The 13,268-nt window shown below is 37.5% G+C and overlaps 1 protein-coding gene across 1 annotated transcript in view; it reads left to right on the top strand.

Annotated features, from left to right (window-relative positions):
- SLC16A7 (solute carrier family 16 member 7) overlaps positions 1-12,829 on the top strand; it is a 111,005-nt gene extending 98,176 nt beyond the window's left edge. Inside the window, exons 3-5 of the mRNA XM_063309292.1 lie at positions 5,821-5,964; positions 7,769-8,581; positions 12,133-12,829. Coding sequence (XP_063165362.1) covers positions 5,821-5,964; positions 7,769-8,581; positions 12,133-12,404 — 1,229 coding nt within the window. The 3' untranslated portion in view covers positions 12,405-12,829. The remainder of the gene's footprint in view (positions 1-5,820; positions 5,965-7,768; positions 8,582-12,132) is intronic.
- The last annotated feature ends 439 nt before the right edge of the window (positions 12,830-13,268 follow it).

The following is a 13,268-nucleotide window of genomic DNA, read 5'->3' as shown; positions in this document are numbered from 1 at the left end:
CTAGATCATTGGCCTTATTTCACTTATTTGTGGGTAGGGGAAGGAAAAATAGGAATGTCTGAGTAAGTGAGTGTGTATGAAGTGCTTAAAGATATCTATTATTTCTAGAAAGTGCTGCATTCTTGGCACATGTCTCTATATTTAATATTTAATTTTCTGTACTGTTTTGTTTGTTTTTTTATTATTGTTAGCCACCCAGAGTCACTCGTCTGAGATGAGCAGCTATATAAATTGAATAAATAAAATAAAATAGAATATCTAAGTAAAAATATTTATTTTTAGTCTTTATATATAATTTATATATAATTAGATTCTTGGACTCTCTTTCATTCATTCAATTAATGGAATGTACCTAATATATTTGGACAGATATATGTAATTCTACCTGAGACCCATTGAGATATGGATTTGGTGTCAAACAAATCTTCCTTTATTTTTTTTTCTCCGTCTTTTTTTCAAACTGATCTTCCATTAACATAACACAGTTGTACACAGCACTGCTAAAAGTAAACAGAAAGTATTGTGCATTGTTTAAACATATGAAAACATAAAGAAGTACTGATTTTTCCATTCTTCATAATTACACTGTTTAAGAAATATGCATTGATATTTAAATGACCTCAGTGTGTGTGTTTGATTTCAAATGCTTAGCACTTAATATAGATTTCACTATATTAGAAATACTAAGAAATTATTTGCAATTGTTTATAACAACTATAAACAGCAATATAATTTGTAATTTATATATCTATGTGAAGTTATTTCATGATTAGTATATAATTATTATGGTAATAATTTAACTGAAATATTATTAATTTAAATTACGTCTTTGCTGACAATAAAGTAATTTTCTGGACTTTTTAAAAAAAAATATAGATGAGCAGGAGCAAAAACAAAATCAAGAGAGGAAATTAACCATTACAAAATGTGAATGTAAGGACATCATAGTTTATTCTGGAACATATGCTTGATGAAGGATAATAGTAAATAGCACTGAGTCTCATGAATTTTTTTCAGTTTATTCATAACAGTCTTCCAGAATATGGGAAAGAATCAATACAGATTGGATTTAAACCAGGAAAGTTGACTTCAGTGTTTTGTGACCTGGGTAACAGACATAGTTTGTCATGAAAAGTATAGGAAGAAAGAGTGGAGAAGGCTGGGGGAAGAAAGAAACATTCTTTTTCTGAACAATTGCATAACACAGCCGGTGTCATCTATTTATACTGGCTTTGCTATTAGTATGATTTCAATATTGCACTAAAACAAAAGCTAAACAACCAAAAAAAAAAAAAAAGGAAAGAAAGAAAAATAACATTGGCAGGACCAACATACTTTTGAGCATTACCGTATGCAGTTCTGGTCACTATATCATTAAAAGTACATCAGAGAGTTGGAAAAAACACAGAACAAAGCAACCAAAATGGTATAAGAGCTAGCACAAATCTTCTTTGAGAAATAAATTACAACATTTGGGACTATTCAATATAAGAAAAAGGCAAACAGGAGATGTAGTAGAGATGTGTGCAACAATGCATTTCTTTTGTTAATTTGGTGGGACAGGTAAAAGATTAATGCAACCTGTGTGTCACAAATAGCAAGCAGTATTTTGGCAAGCAGGCCTCAAAATACAGCTTTAAGAACGTTCCTAAACTAATATATTTCTAAGTAGTAGCTCAGGCAACTTGCCAGAGCATATCTAATATTGTTGCATGCTTATTCTTGCTAATCCACTGTTAAATTATCCATAGTTCAACCTTTTTAGTTCTCTGTTCAATGCAGAAGGAATGCTTTCTCAGCCAGCACAGCACGCAAGCTTTGGTAAAACAGCATCAAAACATTGCCTTTATATTTTAGAGGAAGCCACATCATATCCCAGAACTGCGGTATGGATGGTAGAAAACTCTTTATTCCATATCTTTAAGTGAATTTATACAATTGCCATTTCCTGGACAACTGTGAGGATCAGTACACAATTAGTTGTCCTTCAGAATTTATATTTCTCTGGATATTCCAGTGCTTACAGAATTGTATACACACACACACACACACACACATAAGGAAAATAAGGGGCCCCAAATAATTCACTTTACTAGGACCCTCAAAAACCTACGACCACTGCTGTGAGGCAAGCTTGCTATCTCAGATGTTATGGAAGACACTGTTCCATTCCTAGACTTAAAGAAGGTCTCTTGTCAATTGGTCAGCCTCATGCCTCTCTTTTATTTTGCCTTTTTCAGCAAAATATGTTGAGCCAATCCTGAACTGCCATTTTTGAAGAATAAAATTAATAAAATAAAATAAGAATAAGAATAAAATACTAGGGTATTTTATTACCTGAAATATTTTTTTTCCTTTAGAAAAAATTGTTCTGAAAATTGTCCTGAGTGGCCACACATTTAACTTTGCAGCTACATACACTTGTTGAATTAACAGCTATAGTTAATCTCCTAACCTTCTTAGCTCCTGGCTACAGGGCTAGAAATAGGATTATTTCCCTAAAATTGATGACAAGTATTTGATGGGGCTTAAGGGTTTGATTATGCCTCCCATCTTTTCAAACATAATTTGATCACTCCCAAGCATGTTGAACTCCCATTAATTTCCTATATCTTGTATTTCCCTTTTTTCTTACAGACATATACTTATTCATGCATCATTACATGTGTTCTTTGATATCAAAAATGAGCCCCATCAGATGAAAATCTATCAAATGAATAGTGTGAATAATGAAATTAATGTCCAGGAGTTACTTAAGCAGCCTGGGGAATTGGGGTCAAATGAAGAACAGTAAACTTGCCTCTTATTTCAAAGAAAGGTTGTTGACTGGGCATGCCAAAGACAGAGAATAGCATGATTCTTCCTAAAAATAAAAGTTAGCTTGTATAAAGTGGCAGACTAGACCATTAGAGATACCTTTTAACAAATAATAGAAATCGTTAAATGTGCAATTGCATTTGTGCATAGCAATTATAAGCTTGACTACATGTTCATAATATAAATGTACATGACTTTATGTATTTGACAACTAGGCATAAGACTGTAGCATAATTTTAAACTCTTAAAGAAGATGCATGTTTGTTTGCAAATCCAATTATCTGGACAGTCATCATTTTTGAACCTATAGATGCTGGTACACAATAAGAATACTGAGAGAGGATCATGTGACCTCACAAAATGGCTTCCATGGGGATTGTCTATTCCTATGGGGGCATAACTATTCACAAATCACCCACTGACAAAAAGGCAAACTAGCGAAATGGTTTTCTGCCTTCCTATCTAGTATGCTAGGATGTTCCTTCACCCTTTAATTTATCTCTGTTTTTTATTCTCCCCCCCCCCCGCCCCCGGGCAAGTAGAACAGCATTGGTTTGCAGCAAAAATCAAGTTCATTTTCTATGTGTATTTATGGGTCTATATGACATTCAGAAGCATTCTTACAAATAAAGATCATTAGGGAAGCTATTACTTTGCTTTCAGCATGCTTATTTTAATTAAGATAACCTAAAAACTTCTGGAAGAACAGAGATCAAGTATCACATATGTATATGGGCTCTAGACACCCATTATGTCTTAGGGAGTCTGCTCCAAAATAACTTCACTATGAACAGCTGAGCCTCTTCTTCGCTATGCTTCTCTTCCACAGATTAGAGTATAACCCCCCAAATTCAGACAATGTATAAATGGAGAATAACAGCAGAACTAGCATATTGCTGAAAAAAAGTGTCTTGCATTCAACATTTCTTGAAAAAGAAGAGGAATACATTTCATTAGCTCTAGATTGCAAAATCCAATCACAAGATAGCAGTAAATATATCTTTGCCCAATACGCCAAATGGTATACATTGTAAATTGAACAACTCTATACTATTGATCTGGATCTGCATATACAATTTTAACATGCTAAAATTAAAAAGGAACTTACCATCTTTGGCTCTGGATGGGATTGCACTGCCCCAGACAGAATGGGTGCGGAACCTGGGGGTTCTCCTGGACTCACGACTCCTGCTTGAAGAGCAGGTGACAGCTGTGGCCAGGTGAGCCTTTGCACAACTTTGTGTTGTGTGCCAGCTATGCCCCCTCCTGGATTGGGAGTCCCCCCGGCCAGTCACTCATGCCCTAGTCATCTCCCACATAGACTATTGCAATGTACTCTACCTGGGGCTACCCTTGAAAAGTATCTGGAAACTACAGCTGGTGCAGAATGCGGCCACATGAGCAGTTTTAGGAGCCCCAAAGAGGGCACATGTAACACCTTTTCTGTGTGAGCTGCACTGGGTGCCAGTTTGCTTCCAAATCCAATTCAAGGTGTTGTTTATCACCTTTAAAGCCCTACATGGCATGGGTCCAGGTTACCCAAGGGACTGCCTCACCCCCATTACATCGACTTGTCCCACCCGGTCAGGCAGAGAGGTCATGCTACACACCCTGTCCATGAGGGATTGTCATTTGGCAGGGTCCAGGAGGAGGGCCTTCTCTGCTGTGCACCCGCCATTTGGAATAAGTTACCCCCAGAGGTGAGATGGGCCCCCACTCTCCCAGCCTTCTGAAAGGGGGTTAAGACTTGGTTATGCCACTTTGCTTGGGGTGGGAGGAGGGATAGTTAGTCATGGGGGTGGTTGGCACACTGTAGTACCTTCTGTAAGCACAAACTACAGTAGAGTTTACCTAACTTCCTATAGTGGAAATATTAAGGCGGTTCTTTGTCTAGAAGGGGAGAGATTAATGTAAAGCTCATACCTTAAATAACACATCAATGGGTTTTCTGTAAAATCAAATGCAGTGTTTGACATTTCACTTTATTCTAGAGTCATTTTCAGGGTTAGGTTTAAATGTTACACTGCTCTGACTTTTTAGAATTCATTTCTTCTTTTTGTATGGATAGTACCTTAATGTAATGCATACAGAGCTGAGACTGATAATACTGTTCTATTCTGAGAAAGCAGAATACGATAGGGAAAATTTTCCAAATGTGTCTGACAACAGGCTAGTCTGGATATTTAGCACACCCTTTTCAGCTGAGTACTCTTCATGCCAATCAGAGTGGTTTTATGTGCAGAAATAACTAAGCTGATTTTGTCAAACTGTAGGTTGAGATGCAGCTGGGTCTGTTTATCACTCCTTTGCCTGAAGAAAGAACCACTCTGGCAGATCACTGAAGGAGCAAATTGAGAAAGATTCATTCTGTACCGTCCCGAGCCATTGTGCTGCCTAGAGCAAATCCAAATATACATGCCACTCGAGTCAATACCTCTTCGATTCAGACACCTTGCCTTAACTTAAGCATCTTAAGCACCTAGTTGTAAGTCACCCTTTTGGCCAGAAAGAATGGCAAAAGAAGAACAAAGGAGGAGGATCAGGGGGAACTACAGCTAATAGTGTTCAACCCTGTGCAATGGGAAGAGAGGCAAAGTGGCACACAGCCAAAATTCTTATTATCACTAATAGACAGTGAGGTCTTTGACTGAACACTTTTCAGGGTGCCAATGTAACTACTCTGCCATGAGACTAGGGGAGGGAAGGCGGCCACAGACACCTATCTCATAGTGCTGAATGTATCCAATTGCTTCATCCTGCTGCAGGCAAGGCTCAGGCTTACATAGATTGGGTTGCCTTAGTATATGTATGCTTGAGCCTTTCTGTTCACCTCTGTGGGGCATATTGTCTGTTGTGTAAATAGCAAGTGATGTTAATGAGCATATACTCAACATTTTGTGGGCTAAACATAAAGTCTTTATTTCACTCACTGAAAAGATCCTTGCTTATATTTTAATCTTCAGAAAGTAGCTCATTTTTTGCTTTTGTTTTTCCTGTCCACAGGCCCTATAAGCAGTATTTTGGTGAACAAATATGGCAGTAGGCCAATCATGATTGCTGGGGGGATGCTGGCTTCATTTGGAATGATTGCCTCTTCATTCTGCAACAGCGTCTTGCAACTTTACATATGTGTTGGTGTAATTGGAGGTAATATAACAGTATTCTTCCATTTGTTTTTCCCAGTGTTCTCCTTCAGCATGCATCTTTGGATATCTGTATCTGATTGATTGATTGATTGATTGATTCCTTCCCTCCTTCAACTTAGGATGTAGTTTTTGCATAAATCTTTCTGCAATGCTTTGTAATTACAGGAGAATAATTGATTGGTTCCTGACAGTATTTATCATAATTATTGACTTTCAATTTTATATAGGTCCTTTTCGCTTTTCATCATTCTACCCAGCAGGTATCCTTACAAAGAATTCACAGTTTAGATAATATGCCAAAACCCCTTTGCCCTTTACTAAGTTATGGGTTTAATTCTTAAAGTGGCCTATTGGGGAGTTTGGAGAACACGCAGTTCTAACTGGAAAGGTCTAAAGCAGCCTTAGATGCAAAGAAACAATATACTGAAGCCCAGATATAAGACATACTGTGTGGTCTCTATTAATGGAATGTCCTTTTCACTGAATTCTCAAAGTTAAAAGCATTGATAGCTTTATAATCATATTCAAAAAATTATCAGTGGCGTTTTTCCTGATCGGCTATTTTCTGGAAAGTTGGAGCAACCTTCTTACTGGACATACTTATGCAACAGTCACTAGTCCACATGTGATGATTGTTTGACCAATTGATGAGTAGTATGTTGGACATTACAGTAATAATTTTTGTGTCATTCCAAATACACAGTTTGGCCAAGGTGGATCTGATTGCCTTTTTCAGCAATTCTTGCAGCGCAGACACTCAGCTGTTTAGCCTGTGTATGCCAGCTCCAGCCAGAGTGACTTGGCTGTCTAAAGCCCCATGGGAGGTATTCAGATCAAGTCAATGCAGAACACATTTTGGCACACTGTTCTATCCACAGAAAGATCTATAACAACTATGCTGAATGGCTATGACAGTTAGAGTTGAAAAATGAGGTTGGCTTAGGAAATGACAGGGCACATGTTATTAGCGCATACCTGAGACAAAACAAAGCACTTGCAGTGTTTAATTATCACAAACACTAGCATATGTAAGTTATTTTATTTCACAAAATTGTCTTTAATAACAGAGTATGGTAGAATAGGGGAAAAAATGGAGTTCCCCTGTGTTCTTGTGTCTAATGTTATATAAGGATGTATGGGGTAAATGGACTGCTTGGATGCTTGGGCCTGTCCCTTCTGCTCTACCTGCAGAGATCCTTGTATCTCTGTGTAGAGAAAAATACCTGTGTATTTCAAGACCTCATGGTGAAAACTGAGGATAGCATTTGCTGTGTAATAGCCCATGTATATTAATTATTTGAAGCTTGTTTTATGTGTTCCTATTCAAAGCTAAGTAAAGGATAAAGCTAAAGGCAGAGGATTTAGACTTCTAAAATCTGCCCTTCTATAGAAAAGGTGACATTTAATAACTTCTGTGAAATGAACCAAGAGCAAATAGGATTGTAGCATAGTAAAACATACAAATAATGTCCTCAAGGTCTTGTTATCATTGTTCCTCTGTCATTCTGTTGTCTCTAACATGGATTGCCCATTGCTAAAGCTTTTGCTTTTATTGCTTCGCCATAGAAGAAAATGAGTGAATGAAATGTAGTGTGGCATATCAGTGACATTAAAGCATGTGGGAAACAATGACTATTTGCATTTATTTGCCAGGGCCAGTGGCTCTTTTGAAATATCTGAATTACAGGTTGGCATTTTCACATTTGGGCAGGGGGAGATGGGAGAGGCAATTTTGATTTGTTAGAGAGGATTGTTGCTGTGTATTAAATGCAGTAATGCTCTATTTTTTTCTGCTATTATTTTAGGCTTGGGTTTGGCTTTCAACTTGCAACCTGCCTTGACAATGATTGGCAAATATTTTTATAAAAAGCGTCCCATTGCTAATGGACTGGCCATGGCTGGAAGTCCAGTCTTTCTAAGTACTCTGGCACCCCTCAATCAGTTTCTTTTTAATGCTTTTGGTTGGAAGGGAAGTTTCCTCATTCTGGGAGGACTTCTTTTAAATTGCTGTGTGGCTGGGTCACTTATGAGGCCCGTTGGACCAAGACCTGTGCAGGCCATCAAAGAAGATGTGGAAAAAGGAAGTGGAGATCCTGCTTTGCACAAGAATGACAAGAAATCGGTCTGGCAAACCATCAACAAATACTTAGATTTATCCCTCTTCAAACACAGGGGCTTTTTGATTTATTTGTCTGGAAACGTTATCATGTTTCTTGGCTTCTTTGCCCCAATTGTGTTCTTAGCTCCTTACGCCAAGCACAAAGGAATTGATGAATATTCAGCAGCTTTTTTACTCTCTATCCTAGCTTTTGTAGATATGTTTGCCAGGCCATCAATGGGCTTAATTGCAAACTCCAAATACATCCGGCCCAAAATCCAGTATTTCTTTAGTTTTGCTGTTTTGTACAATGGAGTCTGCCACATCCTGTGCCCATTGGCTGAAAGCTATACAGGCCTGGTTGTATATGCTGTACTTTTTGGACTTGCATTTGGAATGGTTAGCAGTGTCCTTTTTGAGACATTGATGGATCTTGTTGGTGCTTCGAGGTTCTCCAGTGCAGTAGGACTGGTCACAATTGTGGAGTGCTGCCCTGTTCTTTTAGGCCCACCTATGGGAGGTAAGTATGGGGATGATGAAGGTGATGATTATACATTTGACATGTTATACTATTTGTATAATTAGAATGTGTACCCAAAAGATTGGCTGGTTACTTCAGGCCAGGATATGTGATTTTGTTCCCAGACATTTCATTCCAATTCTACTGCTTCCTGGGCTCAACCTCTAGCAATATGTTGTTGTTGTTTTTTAATTCTTCTCTCAGTATAAACAGTTACTATATTTAGAATGTGCAACCTACTTCCTGTGCCTATCCTCCTTCCAATAGGTCCTACCTTTCAGTTGATTGCTCCTTCTCATTAAAGAAGGTTCTCTTCTCCTTAACATCAAACCACCTGTACATCCTTCCCTCCTTGTTATTATTACTATTACCAAGAATTATTTTCTGCCTTGCCTGCAAAGAACTCAAGGTACATAATTCTCTGCAGTGAGGTGTACACCTCTACCCATATACCTTTCTAGAATTAAGACTTCAGACTTTCTTCTTGTTCCTAGGCTATATATGAGTGTTGCTAAGACATTTTAAAAATACTGTTAGCATGTATGATTTACTATTTATTGTTTATTTACACAAATTTACAGACCACCCAGTTCTGAAGACTCTACTATGAAGACTCTAGTCAGCCCTCCCTAATCTGGTGCCTTCACATTGTTCGGCCTGCAACTTCCAGAATTCCTAGCCACTTGTTGACTAGAGCAAATGCCTATTAATGAAACTATACCTATTCTAACAATGAGCAGGTAGTACTTGCAGGCAGACAAACAAGAGGAGAGGAGTCTGTAGGCACTGTTTATCATTATTCATATAAAGATGATGGCAAGTCCATCAGAAAGTTAATGTAAACAATAGATTTTTTAAAAATGTTCATTCCTTAAATCTGCATACTGTATGAGCAGGAAGTGGGGTTGCATCCAGTAGTTCACCCCACATAGGCTGGCTTGTCTTTTCTGCCTGTTTGTATGCACATTGTGAATGTCTGGAAATATTTTTGCATCAATGCAGTCCATAAATCTGAGCAAGTGCAACAATGTGTCTAGAACTTTGAGTGCACAGATTTCTTTAGTTCATATATTTACAATGAGTGCACAGATGTACTCATTGGGCAAGGCATGGGTTTGGTCTCTTTGAATGCCCTCCAAATCCTCATTGCTTTTTAAATGCCAGATTGGATTTATCAAATCCCCTTTTAAGGTGTTACTATTCTTCATTATTTTGATCTCCAGTATCTTAGATTCTTCTTCAGTTGTCTTACCATTATTATATATGTGGCATATGTGAGATTACTGCCAACTGTATATGTATATATAGAATCAATCTACCACATACTTAGAAGATACCATTTTTGTCATTGATGCAAGGGACAGAAATTAAATATTTAATTTGCCCTAGTCTATATTATAATATAGTAATATAATACTTCAATAAAGCAAAGACTAAGCATGTTTGCATTGAAAAAGCACTTCTTATTAATTGCCATAGTGTTGGGGAGATTTTCCTTTGAGAAGAAATTCATTACACAAGCTCTCAGTGTGCCACCTAGTGGAGTGAATCCACAATGTGTACATTTAACAATGATCAGTCCCTCAAACATGTCAAAGCTCTGTTTGATTTAGAACTCAAGTCTATTGAATTCATTGGGCTGAGTAAGCCTACTAAATTTCTAGGTAAATGTGCTTTTTAGATTTATCAGTAATACTTCAAATGTTACACTAAAAGTTATCAACTTCTGTCATATCTCAGTTGTGTAGAACATGCTATGCATGGAGAGTTCTCTTGTTTAGTCTTTGGTATCTAGATAAAGCTGCAGAAAGTCCTGCCTGTAACTCTGGAGAGCTGCTGTTGGTCACTGTAGGTAATATTATACTAATTAGAGTAAAAGTTAGACTAAGAATAAGGCATCTTCCTATGTTCCTATGCTCTGCCTTGACCTTCTACAGATCTTTTCTTATGTTCACTCTTCCCTTTCTGGCAAAGAGCTTTATTAAAAGGATGAGAACGCCACATTGAGTAGAACACTACCCATTATTTAGTTTTCTTGTAACATTGTTGGCTTTCCATAAACTATTAAAAACCAAGTTAATTTGGAAAGCCTTTGGGGAATTAATTGATACCATCAGTTATTGATTGATGAATACATATTTGGGGGTTGCTTGGTTTTTATTTGTATAATATCATGGATGTTTTATTTTATTTTTATGGATGTGTTGTAAGCCACTGAAAATCCATTCTGACTGTGGCAGGTAGAAGTTAAATAAATAAACCTTATCACTGCAGTGGCTTTTAGTGACCCTGCAACATTAAGCCATCATACTGTTAGGTTATATTTGAAATCTTACAGTAGTTCTGAATTGAATCCAACTGCAAACTTGTTGTCCAGTCTTCCCAAGCTGCAGCAAAATGGCAATGGCATCTTCCCACACAATGGCCAGCTGATTACATACTCATCAGTGATGGCAGAATGATGTACACCACATTACCTTCCCTCTGCTCCTGTGGCATCCAAAAGAAAGCCATTGAGTGGCACAGATGTTTCTCTTCCTCCCACTTACTCTTTTCACTTAGTCATTCACTCAGAAGGATTGGGCATAACTGATACAGGTAGTCCTTGACTTACAACCATTCATTTATCAACCATTTAAAGTTACAACAGTATTAAATAAAGTGACTTACGGCTGGTCCTCACACTTACGACCATCACAGTGGTCACATGATCAAAATTCGGGTGCTTGGCAACTGGCATGTATTTACAACAGTTGCAGAGTCCCAGGGTCATGTGATCACCATTTGCGTCCTCCCCAGCTGGATTCCAACAAGCAGAATCAATGGGGAACCACATGATTACCTTAACGACCACCCCCCAAAATATCATGAAATCAGGTGTGGTCACAGGATGCCTCGCTTAATGTCTGCACTGCTTTTCAATGAATTCTCTGGTCCTTATTGTGGTTGTAAGTCGAGGACTACCTGTACCATCTTTTTTAAAGGAAACTTCCTTCCTTCCTTCCTTCCTTCCTTCCTTCCTTCCTTCCTTCCTTCCTTCCTTCCTTCCTTCCTTCCTTCCTTCTCTCTCTCTCTCTCTCTAACCCATCACATAGAAATCTAACCTTTCAGTTCAAGCCAAGGATCCTTCATTGATAAAGCAATGAAAATATTACTTACATGAATTTTAATATATTATATACTGTAAATATACTACTGATTACTGTACTTACATACACTTGAAAGCAGTGCAGATTATAACAGTTCTTATTATGACAGTTCTTACTTACAGTAACTTTTCTAGGGAGCAGCTACTTTCAAATATGATGGTATGCTTGCAACACATGGATCCCCTCTTCTCAACCCTGTGTTTCACTATTCATGGATATACATGGATATGCATGGATATATTAAAACAGAAACAGATTTTTGAAGGAAAAATTCCTATGTTTGAAACATCAAGAACCATTTTTTGCTCCTGAAGATACTGTTCACACCTTCTTTCCAGTTGTTAAGAAGAAAAACTTACCTTCTTTGTTATCTGAGGTTACTTTCTTTTTTTAATCTTTCAGGTATGCTTGTGGACATAACCAAAGACTACAAATATATGTATTTTGTCTGTGGTATAATTGTTGTTGTTTCAAGCATCTGGCTGTTCATTGGAAATGCAATCAACTACAGACTTTTGGCAAAAGAGAAGAAATTAGAAGATGAAAGGCAGAACGCCTTAAAGAATGCCGATTCCAAGGAAGTGGAGCCTTTGACCCACAAAGAGAGTGAAGAAGTTCTCAACAGATCCAGCAAACTGCAAGACAGTTCTTCAGAAAGAGAAACTAATATTTAACATAAATATGCATATTTATAATGTTCAAAGTACAGCCCAGATGTTTTGTAGTAATTATAATCAGTCACAATACCAAATGGCAATAGGCATTTGCAAAAATACATGCATTATAAAATACAGTAAATTAAATCACTGTTCTGTCCCCTTTAAAGAGAGAGAAGGGTACAGAAAGAGTCTTCCCAGAACTGCATATAACCTCTTCTTCTTCCATCACACTGCCCTGGTAACTGACTTTTGTTAAAATGTCTAGCTATTTGCAGCTAGACTGAACTTTTCTGCATCTTGCCTTCAAGCAACCTGCACCTGTCCAGGTCTACCCATTAATTGCAACAAGGGAACAATCAGTAGTGTGGTGTGAGAAAGGAGGATTATGCTGGAGTCTCTCAAAGATCCATTGCTTATTCTGCTCTATAGTGGATGGATGATATTTTATTTTGAGGTCATGTATGCTAGGGCTCCTGTAGAATTTGATACAAGTTGCTTAAACACAAACTCCGAACAGGGTAGTGCTGTGACAGTAGGGTCTTCCAGTAGCAAAGGTTCTTGCTCCAAACAAATTTCTAATGCAAAAAAAAAGTGCTACTATAGTAAAGGAAGAAAATGACTACAGTGATAAAGTATCCATGCCTACTGATCTCTTCACAAGCTTATTTTTGTGGGGGAGGGGTGGTTTGATTTGTTGCTTTTTTATTGTCCACTAGAAGGAAATAATTTAAAACTATGGGTTTAAATACGAAAGTAAAAAGTGGAGTAACTCTTAATAGCTACTTGAGTAAAAAGCGCACAAAAATGTATCACTGTTTTTATAATGCATTTTTGGTAGATCCAAATGGGTCTGTTATCTCTGATCAAACTTTTACTATG

This window comes from Candoia aspera, chromosome 7 (genome assembly GCF_035149785.1).
Source record: "Candoia aspera isolate rCanAsp1 chromosome 7, rCanAsp1.hap2, whole genome shotgun sequence".
Lineage (NCBI taxonomy): Eukaryota > Metazoa > Chordata > Lepidosauria > Squamata > Boidae > Candoia > Candoia aspera.
Note: the sequence above shows the minus strand (reverse complement) of the source record. Positions and strands in the feature narration are given on the sequence as shown.